The sequence below is a fragment of the Leucoraja erinacea genome, chromosome 22 (genome assembly GCF_028641065.1).
Source record: "Leucoraja erinacea ecotype New England chromosome 22, Leri_hhj_1, whole genome shotgun sequence".
Lineage (NCBI taxonomy): Eukaryota > Metazoa > Chordata > Chondrichthyes > Rajiformes > Rajidae > Leucoraja > Leucoraja erinaceus.
In genome coordinates this window covers 1,412,255-1,432,652 of record NC_073398.1, presented here as the reverse complement: position 1 = coordinate 1,432,652, position 20,398 = coordinate 1,412,255, and the positions used below count along the sequence as shown (strand labels likewise).

The window sequence follows — 20,398 nt, the reverse complement described above, 5'->3', positions numbered from 1 at the left end:
AGAAGTGTTTCCTCTGTATTGAAGCTGACTTGTTTTCCCTCTGGTTGCCTGGGTTTTGAGGTGACTGACAAAGGTAGTGTTGGGAACATGCAGGTTCTTATGTAGATGGGACAGGAGGTGGCTGAGAAAGGGTAGGTGGGTTATCTGTCAACTGCATACAAGGGGCTTCTACGCTCTAATGCTCTGAAAACCATTCTAAATGTTCTTCCTTTTGAATGGTGGATTTGAGGATAGTTATACAGTATGGAAACAGGCCCTTCAGCCCAACTTGCCCACACTGACCAACATGTCCCATCTACACTAGTTCCACCTGCCTGTGATTGGCCCATATCCTTCTAAACCTGTCCTATCTATGAAACTGTCTAAATGTTTCTAAACGTTGCGATAGTAACTAGGATCTCGGGATTTATAGGAACATATAAAATTATAAAAGGACTGGACAAGCTAGATGCAGGAAAAATGTTCCCAATGTTGGGCGAAGTCCAGAACCAGGGTCCACAGTTTTAGAATAAAGGGGAAGCCATTTAAGACTGAGGTGAGAAAAAACCTTTTCACCCAGAGAGTTGTGAATCTGTGGAATTCCCTGCCACAGAGGGCAGTGGAGGCCAAGTCACTGGATGGATTTAAGAGAGAGTTAGATCTCTAGGGGCTAGTGGAATCAAGGGATATGGGGAGAAGGCAGGCACGGGTTATTGATTGGGGACGATCAGCCATGATCATAATGAATGGCGGTGCTGGCTCGAAGGGCCGAATGGCCTCCTGCATATGTTTCTATGATTTAATGGGGAAGTTGCAATGCAAGGAAGCTTTTTTTGTCTGTCCACCTGGTAATCTCCCATGATAGAGCGCAGAATATCGTGTCTCTTTCGGTGGTGGTGGGGGCCTGGTACATCTGTTTTGAGGGGGTGGAGCATGGTCGAGGGGGTGGAGCATGGGGGGGGGGGCTGTGCTGGGCAAGCATGGCAGACCTCTATCTCCAATTGGACCAAATGACTGGCTTGGTGATATGGAGTATAGGCACCCAAAACATGGTTCTCATTGCAGTACTGTTCTTGAGATGATTTGAAGCTGCGATTATAAAGTATTGCAAGAGCTCACGTTGAGAGTTGTACCTGGTAATTCTGGTTCTGCAATGTTTCATAATTTGAGAGGCAGTGATCAATTCATGTTTCCTCATGCTCTCGAATTAAAACTCATTCACAAACGTCAGATTAAAAATGTTGTTTGTGAAGACATAGATTAATTAGTACTTCTGTTTATTGTGATCTATCCCTCTGTCCCTCTCCCTTTCCCAACAGCACCTTTTGGATAAACTGTGTAAAGAGATTGAGAACGACTTGAGACTGTCTGTGCACACTCACTTAAAATTAGACGATCGAAATCCATTCCGAGTCGGCATCAAAGACTTGTCAGATTTCTTTTCAATCAAACCAATCCGCTTTTTGAACCGATTCATTGATGTCAAAGGTTTGTTCCTTTTTAGATTTTTATGAGCCTTATTGTTTTTTATGTTGTCGTCATTCATACAATTTAATAAACCACATTTGCAACCATTTAACAGCATATGTAACTCACTATCTGGACAAGAATTTTTATAACCTGACAACAGTGGCTATCCATGACTGGGCCACCTATAGTGAAATGAGAAACTTAGCAACCCAGCGCTACAGCCTCTCCATGACTGAAGCACACCTTCCAAGCCAGACCTTGGAGCAGGTAAGAACTGAGGAGCTCTTTCTCAGTGTGGCTTTTACAATGATGGGAATATTGGTGATTAGAGTTTTACATAGAACAAAACCATTCTGATTCTCCTGGGACAAACCAAGATTAAATTCTTCTTTTTTTTTCTTCTTGTCTCCATTAGTTTTTAATGTTATTTTAACTATTTAATTAGAACCAGGTGACACATTCTCAGGGTGAAGGGTCACCCATTTAACCCTAACAAGCTGTATTTCTTGAGGCTTCTAAGGCTTTACATGTCTTTATCCCAGTGAACTTGGAATGCCTGGTTGGATTTTTGGACCAGATCGGAATTATTAGTGAGACAAGGAACAGCAGATGTTGGAATTCTGAGAGTAAAACACACAGTGCTGGAGTAATTAAGTAGGCCGGGCAGCATCTTTAGAGGATATGGATAGGCAATGTTTTGGGTCAGGACCCTTTTTCATGACATGGTTAGGTGACAATTCTGGGAGGCTTGTGTGAACAGGTCTGGAAAGAGGAGGTGAAGCTAGCTTTCAGATTCTGCTATGATACTGAAAGCAGAACAGGTTTGAGGGAATTTGTTCTTTTTCGTACCTTCTTTGGAGGAAAAGTGAGTTCCAGTTGTAACGTTCTTTACTGATTTCCAGGGATTAGATGTTCTGGAGATTATGCGAAATATCCATGTCTTTGTTTCGAGGTACCTTTACAACCTCAACAACCAGGTACGTTTTTTTAAACAAGAAATTATGCTTAGATGATTTTGAGAAGTTTCTCCCGAGTTTGAAACGTGATTTTATTTCGTATTACAGATCTTCATTGAGCGCACAAGCAATAGTAACCATCTGAATACAATCAACATTCGGCATGTTGCAAACTCAATCCGTACACACGGAACAGGCATCATGAACACAACCGTAAGTATGAGTTAGTAGCATGTCAGGCACATTCGGCTAACTGGCCAGGAGGAATTGCCAACACCTCATTCTATATATCCATCCACAAGTTAAAGGTTCAAAAACATAAAAAGGAATACTGTAGATATTTAAGTCTGGCAGCATCTGTGAGGGAAAATACAGTTAACGTTTCAGAACAATCTTTCATTAGTACTGTGTGTTTAAATCTAATTTCATGCAGAGAGAGAGCGCGAGATGAAATTTCCAAAATGGAACTTTAGAACCATTTGCTCAAAGTAGCAGATGTTGCTTCTCCCTGTGATAAAATTGATCCAAGAATTTATATATTTTAAAAGACAGTGCTGGGTAGGTGACATTTTGGGTCATGACCCATGAGACAGTCGACCCAAAATGTTGCCAATCTATTTTCTCCAAAGATGCTGCCTGACCCGCTGAGTTACTCCAGCACTTTAACACCAACCATCGATCACTTGTACACTAGTTCTACCCTACACACTGTACAGAAGTTAATTAACCTACAAACCTGCATATCTTTGGTATGTGGGAGGAAACCGGAGCACCTGGAGACAGCCCACGAGGTTACAGAGAGGACGTACAAATTCCATACAGACGGTACCCATAGTCGTGATCCAACCCAGGTCTCTGGCACTGTACGGCTGCAACTCTACTGCCACTGTGCCATCCAGGGACAATGGAGGACAGTTAAACCAGGGCACTGTACCTCGGTACAAGTGACAATAAACTAAGCTAAGCAGCTTCCCAATCACCATCTGCCCCTGGGCCAAATCTCACAAGCATTCTACTAACAGAACTGCCACAGCTCCACCAGTCTGGCCTTGAAGATGAAATCCCTCATCTTTGGAACCATTCTGTTTTCTCTGAACCCCCAAGTGTGGCAAGCTGAATTGGGCATATTCTTGGAAGAGTCAGTAAGTCAGACCTAATTTGTAAAAAGGGAAATTGAGTTAGTGATGCAGGTCAAACAATTTCCTCTTTACCCTATCCATCACTCTCCCATCACTGGATCTTAAAACAAACCTACATACTCTCTCTCATAATTCTAATGAGCAGACTTCAACTTGCAACGTTACTTCTGTTTCACCCTCCACAGATGCTGTGTGCTTACAGCTTTTTGCTTTTACAGATTTACAGCATCTACAATTTTGGGTTATTCACTTGTGTAATGTATTCCATTAGATACGGGATGTGAACAGGACCTGTTGTCCCTTGACTAAATGTTTTCTATGTTACTCAAACTATCATTGCAATTGTTTTCTAGGTCAATTTCACCTACCAGTTTCTGAGGAAAAAGTTCTATATTTTCAGCCAATTCATGTACGATGAGCATATCAAGTCTCGACTAATCAAAGACATTCGGTTCTTTAAGGAGACAAAGGACCAAAATGATCAGAAGGTATCAGCAGAACTTCAAGATAATATTTTAGATCTCTGTTCAGCAGTTTGTGTCGGGTACAGAGATGAGACTGTTTCAGTTGGTCAGGGGGTGGGCAAGTATGTAGCCATTGGACTCATTGCCCAAGATGGAGACCTCTTCTCCATTCATGTAGCCACAGGAGATAAAACCCACAAGCTGGTCTGGAACTTGGTCTCTATTCAGGACTGAGGTGAATGAACTGCATTCTTAAAGTAACTCTGCCTGTCACACCATCAACCTCCTTTAGACTTGTGTGGACACGGCGTGGAAACGGGCCCTTCGGCCCACTGAGTCGGCACCGATCAGCGATCATCCCGTACACTAGCACTATCCAAGACAAATTGTTGATGTTTACACCTAGAGGTTTGACTCCTACACATCAGCATGATCAATGCAGATTGGGGGAATGTACTCTACTTGCTGAAGTTGATCACTTGCTCCTTAGTTTCCTGATGTTGAGGGAGATTTGCTGTTTTGACAACATGCTGCTAAGTTTTCCATCTCTTTCCTGTACTTTAAGACTCAAATCTTTTTATGGGAGGAAGAAGATTCATTGAGTGAAACAGTGTGGAAATGGGCTCTTTGGCCCAACTTGCCTCACCAGCCTACAATGTCCCAGCTGCACCAGTCCCACTTGCCTGCGCTTGGTCCATATCTCTCCAAACCTGTCCTGTCCATGTACCTGTCTAACTGTTTCTTAAACAATGGGATAGTCCCAGCCTCAACTTTCTCCTCCACTCTTTGTGTGAAAAAGTTACCCCCTCGGATCCTATTAAATCTTTTCCCCTTCACCTTGAACCTATGTCCTCTGGTCCTCGATTCCCCCACTCTGGGCAAGAGACTGTGTGTCTACCCAATCTATTCCTCTCATGGTTTTGTATACCTCTATAAGATCTCTCCTCATCCTCTTGGCTCCATGGAATAGAGACCCAGTCTACTCAACTTCTCCCTATAGCTCACACCCTCTAGTCCTGGCAACATCCTCGTAAATCTTTTCTGAACCCTTACAAGCTTGACAATATCTTTCCCATAACATGGTGCCCAGAACTGAACACAATGTTCTAAATACGCTCAACAACGTCTTGTATAACTGCAACATGACCTCCCAACTTCTATACCCAAGACTATGCTGATGAAGGCCAAAGTGCCAAAAGCCTTTTTGACCACCTTATCTACCTGCGACTCGACCTTCAAGGAGCTATGCACCTGTACTAGATCCCTCTGCTCTACAACACTGCCCAGAGGTCGACCATTTACTGTGTAGGTCCTGCCCTTGTTTGAAAATAGTTGCAAAGGAAGAAATATGTGCAATTATCGAATGGTGTCTAATTTGTGATTTCCACGGAGAATTGCATGGATTTTCCAATGTTATCAGTGAAAATGGCGTGGAAGTATCAGTGCAATATAATTTTATGGCTGACTTTTCTATTCCGTGATATTAAACAAACCTCCTCTTGTTCACAGTATCCTTTTGATCGTGCAGACAAATTCAATCGTGGCATCAGGAAACTTGGTCTAACTCCGGAGGGACAGAGCTACCTCGATCAGTTCCGGCAACTTATTAGCCAGATAGGTCAGAGACTGAAAGTTGACCCTATTTTGGGTTTCCTCGAGTGTTTGTAGATACAAATTACACTTTTCTAGTTTTACAGAAAGAATGTGGTGATGGGAGGGAGCATTGGGGGATGTTTCTGGGTTTTTGGCCATCAAGTCATTGGTGAGACATTGTATTGTATGCAACTCTGCTTGACCAAGTACAGGAAGGATATCATTAACCTGGTATGGATGCCGAAACCATTCACAAGTATGTTACCAGGAATGGAGGGTTTGAGGTGCAAAAAGACACCAGATAGGGTGAGATTTGTTTCCCTGGTGCCCTTTGTGGGGGTATATAAAATTGGGTGGGCATGGAAAACGTGGATGTCTATTGTCTAAAACTAGAGAACATAGGCTTAAGGTGAGAGAGTTAAAAGGGATTTTGATTTCACATGGTGGTGGGTAGATAGGAGCTGCCATAAACTGGAGAGGTGGCAACAATCGCAGTATTTAATGGAAATTTGGACAAGTACTTGAATAGAAAAGGTTGAAAGGAATATGGGGCAAATGCAGTCAAATGGGATCAACTTGGGTAGACAGATTGGTGTGCATGGGCAGGTTGAGGAGGAGGGCCTCTCTCCATGCAATATAACTCTGACTCGTAGTGATGAGGTCTTGTGTGATGGGAAGAATGATCATAGATGGTTGAATAAAAAACTTAATAGACAATAGGTGCAGGAGTAGGCCATTTGGCCCTTCGAGCCACCACTGCCATTCAATGTGATCATGGCTGATCATCCCCAATCAGTACCCCATTCCTGCCTTCTCCCCATATCCCCTGACTCCGCTATTTTAAGAGCCCTATGTAGCTCTCTTGAAAGCATCCAGAGAACTGGCCTCCACCGCCCTCTGAGGCAGAGAATTCCACAGACTCACCACTCTCTGTGAGAAAAAGTATTTCCTCGTCTCTGTTCTAAATGGTTTACTCCTTCTTCTTAAACTGTGGCCCCTGGTTCTGGACTCCCCCAACATCGGGAACCTGTTTCCTGTCTCTAGTGTGTCCAAGCCCTTAATAATCTAGATTTAGTTGTAACAAATGTTGTGGTGGAAGAAGTGGAATGGGCAAAATTCACATCTGGCAAAATTCACATCTGGCACAATTCCTGTGAGGAAATAGTTGAATCTGACACCTATGTTTTGTACGGTTGAGGCATTATACCTGGTATAATATGGTTGTGGAGATCACAGATTTTTTCAATCTCTGCAAAGTCTAAAATACAGAAACTTATAAACTGAAATAATCTCACACATATAATAATAATAATAATAATAATAACTTTATTTATAAAGCGCTTTTAGACAACATCAGTTACCACAAAGTGCTGTACATGGGAAGTCAACAAAAAGTTATTACAAACTACTAAAACCATTAAGACGACAGGACTATAAAAACAGTAAAAATTAAAAGACATTAAAAGCACTAAAACAGGAACAATGTCTCAGCCAGTGTCGAAAGCCAGTGAATAAAAGTGAGTTTTTAGGGAGGATTTAAAGATGGACAGTGAAGGGGCCTGTCTGACCTGCAGCGGCAAGGTGTTCCAGAGTGCCGGGGCAGCAACAGAAAAGGCTCTATCCCCTCTGAGCTTCCGCTTAGACCTTGGTACCTCAAGGAGCAGCTGATCCGCTGACCTGAGGCACCGGGTAGGAGCATATAGGTGGAGCAGCTCAGAGAGGTAAGGCAGGGCGAGGCCATTCAATGATTTAAAAACAAATAAAATAATTTTAAAATGAACTCGAAAGTGCACTGGGAGCCAGTGAAGGGAGGCCAAAATTGGCGTAATGTGCTCCCTCTTTCGAGTTCCGGTTAAAAGGCGAGCGGCAGCATTTTGGACCAACTGGAGACGAGCCAACGAAGCTCGTGAGACTCCAGAGTAGAGTGCGTTACAGTAATCCAGCCTAGATGAAATAAAGACATAGTAGATTTGATGAGCTGAAAGAGACTTGATTGGTTAGATACATGTATAGAAGATATGTCCACTTCTGGCAGGATCAGAAGTATATCCAGGTATTTGTTAATAAACTATATAAGAACTTCAGGCGCAGTTGTTTTACCCAGGGCACGTAGAGAATGTAGACATTCTCATGGGAATAGTTAAGGTGCTTTTAAGGGGAATCTGCAGAGAAAGATGAGGATGGATAAGGAGAAATTGGGCTTGTGTGCAGTGTAAACTCTGGTGCAGACCATTGGCGAGAGGTGGGACATAAAGCTGGAGTAACTCAGCGGGTCAGGCAGTATCACTGGAGAAAATGAATAGTTGACCCTGACATGCTAAGTTACTCCAGCTTTGTGTCTTTCTTCAGTTTAAACCAGCATCTGCAGTCCTCCCAACACATTGGCGAGAAGTGGTCTCTATCAGTGCAGTGTTTTACATGTTTTACAGAGGGTTAATTTAATATTTCAATACTGTTCATGTATGGAAAATAAACTCTATACCCTATAAATGAGCGTTGAGATAAATGCAGCCAGTGCAAGTTGATGCTCCTGGTTATGAGAGCACATGATAACTAGGATGTTGATCTATTGTGCTCCAGGGAATGCCATGGGCTACGTTCGGATGATACGATCCGGTGGACTACATTGTTGCAGTAATGCTATAAGGTTAGTTTAGTTTAGCGATACAGCGTGAAAACAGGCCCTTTGGCTGACGAGTCCATGCTGACCAGCACTCCCTGTATACTAACACTATCCTACACACAAAAGGGACAAGTTACCATTTTACCAAAGTCAGTTAACTTACTAACCCGTACGTCTTTGTAGTGTGGGAGGAAGCCGGAACACCCGGAGAAAACCCACGCAGGTCACAGGGAAAGCGTATAAACTTGGAACAGGCAGGATTCGTAGTCAGGATCTCTGCTGCCCCAAATTTTGAAAGTGGGAAAATTTGAAAGTTTAATTGAAGCAATGTACAATTATGCTGGAAGCTGCAAGGAGTTTGTAGTGACTCCGTTATGTTTTAGGTTTGTTCCAGATTTGGAGGACATCGTGAACTTCGAGGAGCTGGTGAAAGAAGAAGAACTTTCTGAGGAAACTCAGACAGCTGCCAGGTAATGTCAACGGGGTCTGGGTGTGATTTTAAATTCCTACCTTGTTTGATAGAAACCACATACTGCTATGTAAATTTCTGAATTTTTGTCACCATCATATTTTCTTCCCTGGTTCAGGTTTTTTGTCACATATACTGAGGTACAGTGAAAAGCTTTGTTTTGCATCAATCAGATCATGTATCATACATAAATACAATCATGTCAATCTCCAGTAGAGATCTCTAGGTAGAGCAAAGAGGAAGACAGAGTGCAGAGTTCCTCAGACAAAGTCCAGTCTGCCATGGGGTATACGTGAATCAGACAGTATCCTAGCTCATGGAAGTTCAGAAGCCTGATAACAGGGCAAGAAGCTGTTCCTGAGTCTGCAGGTGCGTGCTTTCAAGCTTTGTACTTATTGTCACACAGAAGGAGGAATGAAGGGAGAAGCAGTGGGACAAATCTTTATTTGTTTTGGCTGCTTTTCGGAGGCAGCATGAGGTGTAGATGGATTCCATGGTGGGGAGTCTGGTCAGTGTGATAGACTGTGTGACATCTACAAATCTGCAAATTCTTACGGACTTGGGCAGAGCTTTTCCCAAACAAAGCTGCCATGCAACCTGCCAGTATACTTTTGGTAGAAGTGCCGAATTTCCCCAGTCTCAGGAAGTATTGGATTACCTTCTTGGCTATCACATCAATGTGCTTGGTCCATGATACAGTGCCCTCTATAATGTTTGGGACAAAAAAACATAATTTATTTATTTGCCTCTGTACGCCACAATTTGAGATTTGTAATCGAAAAAAATCACATGTGGTTAAAGTGCACATTGTCAGATTTTATTAAAGGCAATTTTTTATACATTTTGGTTTCACCATATAGCAATTACAGCAGTGTTTATACATAGTCCCCCCATTTCAGGGCACCATAATGTTTGGGACACATGGCCTCACAGTCGTTTGGAATTGCTCGGGTGTGTTTAATTGCCTCCTTAATACAGAGCTCTCAGCACCTAATATTCCCTCCAGTCTTTACATCACATTGGGAAACTTTTATTGCTGTTTATCACCATGAAGGCCATTATGAGACTGAGAACCAAGAATAAAACTGTTAGAGACATCAGCCAAACCTTAGACTTACCAAAATCAACTATTTGGAACATCATTAAGAAGAAAGAGAGCACTGGTGAGCTTACTAATCGCAGGGACTGGCAGGCCAAGGAAGACCTCCACAGCTGATGACAGAAGAATTCTCTATATAATAAAGAACCCCCCCAAACACCTGTCCGACAGATCAGAAACAGTCTTCAGGGGTCAGGTGTGGATTTGTCAGTGATTTCATGAACCGAAATACAGAGGCTACACTGCAAGATGCAAACACTGGTTAGCCGCAAAAATAGGATGGCCAGGTTACAGTTTGCCAAGAAGTACTTAAACGAGCAACCACAGTTCGTGAAAAAAGTCTTGTGGACAGATGTGACGAAGATTAACTTATATCAGAGTGATGACAAGAGCAAAGTATGGAGGAGAGAAGGAACTGCCCAAGATCCAAAGCATACCACCTCATCTGTGAAACATGCTGGTGGAGGTATTATGGCCTGGGCATGTATCCTGCTGAAGGTACTGGCTCACTTATCTTCATTGTTGATACAACTGCTGATGGTAGTAGCATAATGAATTCTGAAGTGTATAGACACATCCTATCTGCTCAAGTTCAAACAAATGCCTCAAAACTCATTGGCTGGCTGTTCATTCTACAGCAAGACAATGATCCCAAACATACTGCTAAAGCAACAAAGGAGTTTTTCAAAGCTAAAGCATGGTCAATTCTTGAGTGGCCAAGTCGATCACCTGATCTGAACCCCATTGAGCATGCCTTTTTTGTGCTGAAGAGAAAACAGAAGGGGACTAGCCCCCAAAACAAGCATAGGCTAAAGATGGCTGCAATACAGGCCTGGCTGCAATACATCACCAGAGAAGACACCCAGCAACTGGTGATGTCCATGAATCGCATACTTCAAGCAGTCATTGCATGCAAAGGGTATGCAACAAAATACTAAACATGACTACTTTCATTTACATGACATTGCTGTGATCCAAACATGGTGCCCTGAAATGGGGGGACCGAAATGTATAAAAATGGCCTTTATTAAACTCTGACAATGTGCACTTTAACCACATTTTTTTTTCTCTTTTAAAAATCCCAAATTGTGTAGTAGAGAAGCAAATAAATAAATGAATAGTCTTTGTCTCAAACATTATAGAGGACACTGTAGATCATTGGTAATATTAATGTCAAGGAATTTGAAGCTCTCAATCATTTCCACTTTGGCACCATTGAATCTGATTGCGACATATATTCCACCACTTGCAGAAGTCAATAACTAACTCGTTTGTCTTGTTGACATTGAAGGAGAGGTTGTCCTGCCACCTTTACTAAGCTCTCTTATCTTTTTTTGCTCTACGTGTACATAATTCAGCTGATCTGAACCTGTTTTCCACAGTTTGTTTTGTGATTTGATTGAATTTCTAGACCTGATTAGTTTGTAATTTTGTTTTTTCATATTAGACAGCTGGACTCTGTGCTCACTGATCTCACCAGAAACTCTGCAGAAGGCACTGAATATTTCAAGATGCTGGTCGATGTATTTTCCCCTGAATTTCGCAGCTCTAAAAATATGCACCTACGGAACTTCTACATCATTGTTCCACCGCTGGTACGATGCTTGTCCATCTGTTTTTACACCTTTGCACTGTCTGATATAACTCCATGTGGAATAACATGAAGCTGCAGAAGAATCATTAGAACAGGACATACATTGGCACATCCACACCTAGTTATACATTCTGCCCTTGCTTCTGCAGTGCAAGTTTGAATTGTATGTACAGTTCATTTGCAAAATGCACAGTAGGAAGTGGTTGATACTCCAGGGTTTCTCTGTATTTTAAGGACACTGGAAATAGTGAGAGCAGGATTGCCACCATTGATCACAAAATGTGGTGTCTCTGAGCGACGGGTGTTGAAGGGGGTTGTGTGCCCACACAATGGGCTGTATTGTAATTTGCAATAACGCCAAGTCATGTCGCAAATGTATGTGGGGGAAAGAATAGAGTACATTTTGTATTGATTCATTTACCCTTTTTCACACAAAATCTGAGAGTGTGAATTTTATACTGTAGCTCACATTTTGTGTAATGACATGTAAATTGTGTAAGGGTGAATTTCCATAACCCGAATGGCCTTGAGGTGACACAGTGGCACAGCGATAGTGCCAGAGGTTCTAGTTCAATACTGATTACGGGTACTATCTAATAAGTTTCTACGTTCTCCTTGTGACCATGTGGGTTTTCTCCAGGTGCTCCGGTTTCTTTCCACACTCCAAAGCCATGCAGGTTTGTAGGTCCATTGGCTTTGGTAAATTGCCCCTAGTGTGTAGAATGCGCAAGTGGGATAACAGAGGATTCGTGGTCAGCTTGGACTCGATGGGCCGAGTGGCCTATTTTCATGCTGTATCTCTAAACTGTGGGGATCATCTGTTCCAAGATGTGTACACATGATCTGTACATAGATAGTTACCAAGAGGTGTTATTATTTCTTTGTAGGATGTGGGCATCAGTGGCAAGCTCAGCATTAGTTATCCTTGGCCAGCCAATGGTGAGCCACCTTTCTAGTTTTCTTTGTTTTAATAGCAAGCAAGTTAATAATAATACAATTTATTCTAAACCTCTCCCTTTACCATACTATTACCATATGCCCACTACTTGCCCGCCCAGTCCATCAGTTTCCAATCTCTGCAAGCTCTTTGTGGCAATCAGTCGGGCAAGAAGACACTCCCCTAATAAAGGTGTTTGGATCCCAGGTGTCTTGACAAGTCCTCTAGCTCATGGGACCTTCCATTTGAATGGATGAGTTTAGTTCCAACAACAAAGCGGGAAATGGCGCAGCGGTAGAGTTGCTGCCTGGAGTCTGTACGTTCTCCCCGTGACAGTGTGCGTTTTCCCCAGGTTCTCTTGTTTCCTCCCACACTCCAAAGACGTACAGGTTTGTAGGTCAAATGGCTTGGTATAATTGTAATTTTTTCCTTATGTATACATAGGGTAGTGTTAGTGTACAGGGATTGCTGGTCGGTGCAAACTCAGTGGGCCAAAGGGCCTGTTTCCGCAGTGTATCTCTAAACTAAATTAAACACTCGTAGCTCAATGCTATCCAGAAAAAAGTCTGCTTTACTGTATACTATAATATATATTCATTCTGTCCACTCCTGACAGTGTATACCATATGCACCAGAGATGCTGTCCTTGCTGGCAATGTCCACATCGTATCAACAACCAAATCAAAAGGGAGCAGCAGATTTCCTTGCTGAATGTTAACGCAGCCTGATCGTCCATGCTAAATCAGCGCCTTTTCTGAAATCCAGACTTTTGTTCATTAAATTTAAATTCACAAGCCTTGAAGTGCTGTCTCTGATTTCCGTTTGTTCTGCAACTTAAGGACAAATACCACTGTTGCAGTGCAGGGGAGGACTTTTCCAAAAATTGCAAAGAGTTTAATAAGATAATGACCTTCCTAAATCTTGTTTGGAAAACACAAGTCATTGTAGCTAATAGATTAAGTGTAACAGTTGTTAATTTTATTTTCTGTTCTCTATACATTAATGATTGTGCCTGGTTCTTTCCAGACTTTGAATTTTGTCGATCACTCGATAAGCTGCAAGGAGAAATTGAATAAGAAGAATAAATTTGGAGCTGCATTCACTGATGATGGGTTTGCAATGGGTTGGTCAGAATATACCATTTGATGTTTGTTTGTAATCACTGATTTAGCATTGACATATTTCTTGATAGTCCCTTTACTAAAGACTGAAGGATTGTCAAGGTCAAGTCAAGGGTTTTGTGTTGATTAACAAGAAAGACCTATGATTAACAAAAAGGAACAGCAATCTAAAGGTCAGGAACCAAACCCATTCAACTAGTGCAGTCAGTCAATGTTGCAGGTAGTTTTGATGTCCTGGAACAAGAACCTAAAATTTTGTATGTTCATTGGTTTTAGTAAAAACAAATGTAAATTGTCCCTGGTGTACAGGATAGTGCTAGTATACGGGGTGGACCCGATGGGCCAAAGGGTCTGTTTCTGAACTGTTTTTCTAAACTAAACTAAACTAAAGATGCCTCTTAGACTCTATTCTAAACTTTGTATCTAGTAGCAATGTTACAAAATTTTGAGATTTTAAAAATCAAGTCTGCAATTTATCCCATCAGATAAAGCATAACAATAAGTTTAATTTGACACCAAATTCACTTTCATATCTCAAGTATTAAAAAAGTTATGGCCATTTTCATACTCGGAAATTAGCATCTTGTTCCCTATTGATTTTCAATGGACATTACAAAAAGCTGTGATCTTGGATAATCAAAGGCCCATTTCTTAAGGAAAGATTAACATTTTTAAATAGCCTAAGTGTCCAAAGATTATTCACAAATAATTCACAATATAACATGATTTTTATATCTAATTTACATTAATTTATAGGCCAAATGGAAGCAATTTAGTGTTCAATTGCTGTAAATAAATGCCCATTTAAATCGGCTTTCTAGTGGGTTCATGTGGAACGCGCTGGTTTAGAATGTTGACAGCGCGCTGGATTAGTGCCCTCAAATGCCGAGAAAAATACTGCGGGATATAAAAAGCCCAAAATGAACTACTCGCTATAGATAACTTGATATATAGGGTTATATATATGCCCCATTTAATGTAAAAATAAGGTACATACCTTTAATTGTTTGCTTTATAAAACCCTGGGGCTGCGAGATGTTGCAGAATCAGAGAGTAATTTTAAACTATTATAACTATATTATCGAGGCCTATAAAACTAATAATACCTTTTGCGACCGGGTCTTGCAGCGATTTTTCGTTAATGATTTACTAGGCTGAACATCTGCGATTAGTACAGCCTAGTAAAAATCGCGTTTTAAACCCGCCCCCTCCAAACAGCGCCAAAATCGCGGACCTGGCTGAGGGCAGATTCCCAATGGCGATTCAGGTAGGTTTTGTAACATACCTATATCTAGATATTCAAAGGTGCTAGACTAATGCAAATGGCAATGTGTGTTCATACTTCTGCACAGAGTGCAACTGGAGGTTTGAATGAGGCTTGTGTGGCATTGGACCTCCAGTCAAGACTGGAGCCAGGATGCTACCAGTCATTTTTATCAACTTGCATCATAAGCAAGTTCCCTTTTTAAGCTACGTGGAGAATGACAAAACTTCTCCAAGCTGCAACTATTGTATAGAGCCAGTTGTCCTTCCCTAAACCACTTGCATTCCCAGACTACTACTCTCTAAACAACCCACCTTGCTCCTTCATCTCATTAACGCTTTGCTCTGCATTTGTTGGGAAAGTTGTATCAAATACAATGAGCAGACTAATTTAAATGTTTAGCTGCAGCAGTTGGAGGGGGGCACCATTTTCTTTGTCACTTGGGCTGGTGTGCATTACCATTAGTTTTTCAAGGTGAGGCCCTCCAGGATATTCAGACTCCTCCGGCCCTCAATTGCTTCAGAGTTCCGATCATACGATGTGTTGAGGCCATTGAAGTCATTGTCCTGCTTTGATGTATTCACGGCGCGCTCTCTGTTTTAATTGTTCCAGGTATTGCCTACATTCTCAAACTGCTGGATCAATATCAGGAGTTTGACTCGTTGCACTGGTTTCAGTCCGTGAGGGAGAAGTACTTGAAAGAAAAGCATGCAATTGTCAAACAGCAAAATGTTCAGTCAACTAATCAGGATGAAAAGCTCATGCAAACCATGAATCTAACCCAAAAGCGTTTGGAGATTCATTTACAGGTATTGAACTGCTCCCATTAAATAACGTTTCAGTATATTTAGAGTTATACAGCTTGGAAACGGGTCCTTCTGCCCAACTTGCCCACACCAGTCGGTGTGCCCCATGTATACGAGTCCCACATGCCTGCATTTGCCTCGTATCCCTCTAAACCTATCCTATCCATGTACCTGTCAAAATGTTTCTTAAATGTTGCGATAGTACTTGCCACAACTATCTCCTCTGGCAGCTCGTTCCATTTGTGTAAAAAAACAATTCCCCTCGGGTACCTATTAAACCTTTCCCCCCTCACCTTAAACCTCTGTTCTCTGGTTCTCGATTCCCCTACTCTGGGCAAGAGACTCTCTGCTTCTACCCGATGAATTCCTCTCATGATTTTGTGCACCTCTATAAGATCACCCTCATTCTTGTGTGCTCCAAGGAATAGTCCCAGCCTACTCAACCTCTCCCAATAGCTCAGGCACTCGCGTCCTAGCAACATTCTCATAAATCTTCTCTGTATCCTTTCCAGCTTAACAACATCTTTCCGATAACATGGTGCCCCAAACTGAACACAATACTCTCAATGTGGCCTCACCAACGTCTTATATAACTGCAACATGATCTCCCAACTTCTATACTCATTGCTCTGACTGATGAAAGCCAATGTGCCATGTTAGACTTTCCAAAATGCAACGACTCGCATTTCTCTGTATTAAATTCCATTGACCAGTTCCCACCAGCCCAACCATTCCCCAGCCCACCTGCCCAACCATTCCCCAGCCCACCTGCCCAACCATTCCCCAGCCCACCTGCCCAACCATTCTCCAACCCACCTGCCCAACCATTCACCTGCCCACCTGCCCAACCATTCCCCAGCCCACCTGCCCAACCATTCACCTGCCCACCTGCCCAACCATTCCCCAGCCCACCAGCCCAACCATTCACCTGCCCAACCATTCCCCAGCCCACGTGCCCAACCATTCTCCAACCCACCTGCCCAACCATTCCCCAACCCACCTGCCCAACCATTCCCCTGCCCAACCATTCACCTGCCCACCTGCCCAACCATTCTCCAGCCCACCTGCCCAACCATTCCCCAGCCCACCTGCCCAACCATTCTCCAGCCCACCTGCCCAACCATTCACCTGCCCAACCATTCTCCAGCCCACCTGCCCAACCATTCTCCAGCCCACCTGCCCAACCATTCACCTGCCCACCTGCTCAACCATTCTCCAGCCCACCATGCCCAACCATTCACCTGCCCAACCATTCTCCAGCCCAACCATTCACCTGCCCAACCATTCCCCAGCCCACCTGCCCAACCATTCTCCAGCCCACCTGCCCAACCATTCCCCAGCCCACCTGCTGTGATTTTTGACAACCATCTTCACTATCTACAATACCACCTACTTTTCATTGGTATCATTTAAAAATAAATTGGATAGGCATATGGATGAAAAGGGAATGGAGGGTTATGGTATGAGTGCAGGCAGCTGGGACTAAGGGGAAAAAAAAAATTGTTCGGCACGGACTTGTAGGGCCGAGATGGTCTGTTTCCGTGCTGTAATTGTTATATGGTTATATGGTTTAATGTCATCTGCAAACTTACTAACCCTGCCACGTACGTTCCGATCCAAATCATTGATATAGTGACAACTAAGATGAAAGTAATCTCCCATTACCCCCAAACAGTAGCTGTAACGTGACAGAACAGTTAGCTGCAGATGGGTAAAGGCTTCCTCATGCTTTAGCGTAAAGCCTTGTTGCTTGTGAAATTGGTTGAACTGGTGTGAATAGTGGGAGTCAGGAGAAATGCTTCTCGGTGACAATATTGACTCCACTGGTTTCTGTGTCCAGGAGTTCGAGCTGCTGTATTTCTCACTGAGCAGTGCCAGGATTTTCTTTCGAGGAGATCAGACAGCAGCTGAAGAAAGCCAGGAGGAGAAAGAGAAAGAAGGTAAGTGTTCAACATGAATATATTAATGTCTCATGACCATTGGGAAAGATCTGTGGGTATTGGACTGGGTTGTCTAACTTGTACACTTGCAGTGTGGCATGGTGAAATGATGTCATAGTGGGCCATGGCAGTATCCCAGCAATAAGGAAAGTTAGATATGTAATATTTCTCAATCTGCAAACCAACACCAAATGAGTTGCAGTTGTATAAAACGTTGATGAGACCGCATTTGGAATATTGTGTTCAGTTCTGGGCACCATGTTATGGGAAAGATATTGTCAAACTTGAAAGGGTTCAGAAAATATTTACGAGGATGCTGCCAGGACTAGAGGGTGTGAGCTATAGGGAGAGATTGTGTAGGCTGGATCACTATTCCTTGGAGCGTACGAGGATGAGGGGAGATCTTATAGAAGTATACAAAATCATGAGAGGAATAGATCGGGTAGATGCACAGAGTCTTTTACCCAGAGATGGGGAATGAGGACCAGAGGACATAGGTTTAAGGTGAAGGGGAAAAGATTTAATAAGAATCCAAGGGGTAATTATTTCACACAGAGGGTGGTGGGTGGATGGAACAAGCTGCCAGCAGAGGTAGTTGAGGCTGGGACTATCCCATCGTTTAAGAAACAGTTGGATAGATACATGGATTGGACAGGTTTGGAGGATTATGGACCAATTGCAGGCCAGTGGGACTAGGGTAGCTAAGACGTTGTTGGCTGGTGTGGGCAAGTTGGGCCGAAGGGCTTGTTTTCACACTGTATCACTCTAGGACTCTGAGATGAACTGCAGTACACAGGGCTCCCCAGGTTACAGATGACCAGATTAAGGAGATCCCGTCTACCACTGCTGTCTGTACGGAGTTTGTATGTTCCCCCCGTGACCTGCGTGGGTTTTCTCCGGGTGCTCTGGTTTCCGCCCACACTCCAAAGACATATACGTTGGTTAATAGGTTTGGTAAAATTGTACATCGTCCCTAGTGTGTGTAGGATAGTGTTAGTGTGCAGGGATTGCTGGTCGGTGCGGACTCGGCGGGCCGAAGGGCCAGTTTCAGTGCTGTATCTGTAAACTAAACTGTCTGGATCTGGGTTAATACTGTTAGGAGTGGAGCACACTGGGTATCAGTGTATTGTGTCATATTGGAATAGAAAGTGTTTTCTAATCTTCACCAAAATTTGTTGTTTGCTTTCTTCAGACGAAACGCTGAAACCAGGCAACGGCAATGCAAACAATTTGTCTCCAGAGTCCGCCATGAAATGAAGTTGGCACCGTGATCAGAGTGAACCCAGTCTTGTCTCGCTGCACCTTCCTGTGTTCCTTTCACCCCCTTCGTGCCTCGCATTGTTTATTTTGGCTGCTTTTGTAACACAGCTGACACTTTCATGTGGGTTGTTTGCTGTCCTTGAACCTTTGCCTGGGTTACTGCCATCAGAGGGACTGGCCCAGAGTTAGACCCTGGTCACTAGTGCCTGGCGTAGTGTGAAGAGCTCCATTCAGGCTGAGACAGGGAAACCATTGCTCACAAAAACCATTGTTCATGTGGAATCTATTTCCCTATTGGATTTGTCCTTGTTTGGTTGTGCCTGATGCTGGTTGACTGGTCCTGTGGAATTTAATACCAGGGTCAGGATTGAACGGAGTAGCAATGTGTTTGTGTGGTGAGATTGAGCTGTGGCTCCACGCAACGATTGTGCCAGGTTTTGCCTGTTTGCATATTGTTTTGTAGAATTGTGCCTTACAGAATAAAGAATGTTGAGGCTACAAATCATTTCACCTTGAGCAAATTGTTTTATTAAAAGGAGCACTTGTTATTTGGTCCAGTTTGGGAATGCACGTCGGCAGTTGGGAGGGCTGGCTGGCTGGCTGCTGCTTTGTTTCAACCTTGTGTTCATTAAAGCTCCAGAATTTGTGTTGCTACGAAATGGTGCCGTTGTCAGTTGAATCTGTCGCTTTCATCCTGTACCAATGAAGGGATGCAACAGCTACCCCTCTTGGCCATCAAGTCCCACAGGGACCACATTATGCAGAACAAGACTCCAGAAATGCAAATTGCATAGAGTGTGGAAGCAGGTCCTTCAGCCCAACTTGCCCACACCAACCAACATGTCCCATCTACACTAGTCCCACCTTCCCACATTTGGCCCATATGCCTCCAAACCTGTCCTATCCATGTACCTGTCTATAACTGTTTCCTAAATGTTGCGATAATCCCTGCCTCACCTAGCTCCTCTGACAGCTTGTTCCATACACAAAAGTTACCCCTCTGAATTCCTATTAAATCTTTTCCCCTTCACCATAACCTATTTCCTCAGGTCCTTAATTTTCCTACTCTGGGCAGGATACTGCGTCTACCCAATATATTCCACTCGTAATTTTTCAGATCACCCCTCATCCTCCTGTGTTCCAAGGAATAGAGTCTCGGCCTACTGAGCATCTCCCTACAGCACCCTCTAGTCCTAGCAAGGGAGTCTGGCAAGTGGTTGAACAAAATCAACGTGTTGAAGGATTTTGATGAGTCCCTAGGTCTTTGATAATGTCTCCCCGTATGTTACTACTTGGTGAAACATGCTAAATGTAGCTTTGTAAGTGTGTGTTACCTACCACAGTTCCCAGCTCCCCACTTGCGAGTTGGGAGCACGATGTAAACCTCAGGAATATTGGATCAAACAAAACTGTTTGATCAGCTTCAAACATGTTTTGCTACTTTCAAAATAAAGTATGAATGTGCAGTTAAATGACCCCATGTGCATTTTTCAGTGTACACAATTTTGTGCCATCTGATGCTTCATTATACAGGTTGAAGCTCTCCAGTCCAACACCCTTGGCACTGACAGATGCTGCACCACAGAAATTGTCCTCACTTGTCATAGTCTGAGCAGTAGAGATGCCACATGAGGTACGTGGGTTCCGTTCCTGAGAACTGACCATGGGCTGAGGGGTACGTTTG

The 20,398-nt window shown here is 43.1% G+C and overlaps 1 protein-coding gene across 1 annotated transcript in view; it reads left to right on the top strand.

Moving 5' to 3' along the window:
* Positions 1-20,186, top strand: part of washc4 (WASH complex subunit 4) — a 79,163-nt gene extending 58,977 nt beyond the window's left edge. The window contains exons 21-33 of the mRNA XM_055652747.1: positions 1,299-1,467; positions 1,562-1,716; positions 2,352-2,426; positions 2,514-2,618; positions 3,898-4,032; positions 5,518-5,626; positions 8,182-8,248; positions 8,608-8,694; positions 11,240-11,387; positions 13,350-13,446; positions 15,321-15,517; positions 17,355-17,454; positions 18,647-20,186. Of these exons, the coding sequence (XP_055508722.1) occupies positions 1,299-1,467; positions 1,562-1,716; positions 2,352-2,426; positions 2,514-2,618; positions 3,898-4,032; positions 5,518-5,626; positions 8,182-8,248; positions 8,608-8,694; positions 11,240-11,387; positions 13,350-13,446; positions 15,321-15,517; positions 17,355-17,454; positions 18,647-18,711 (1,509 nt within the window). The 3' untranslated portion in view covers positions 18,712-20,186. The remainder of the gene's footprint in view (positions 1-1,298; positions 1,468-1,561; positions 1,717-2,351; positions 2,427-2,513; positions 2,619-3,897; positions 4,033-5,517; positions 5,627-8,181; positions 8,249-8,607; positions 8,695-11,239; positions 11,388-13,349; positions 13,447-15,320; positions 15,518-17,354; positions 17,455-18,646) is intronic.
* Positions 20,187-20,398: the final 212 nt, after the last annotated feature.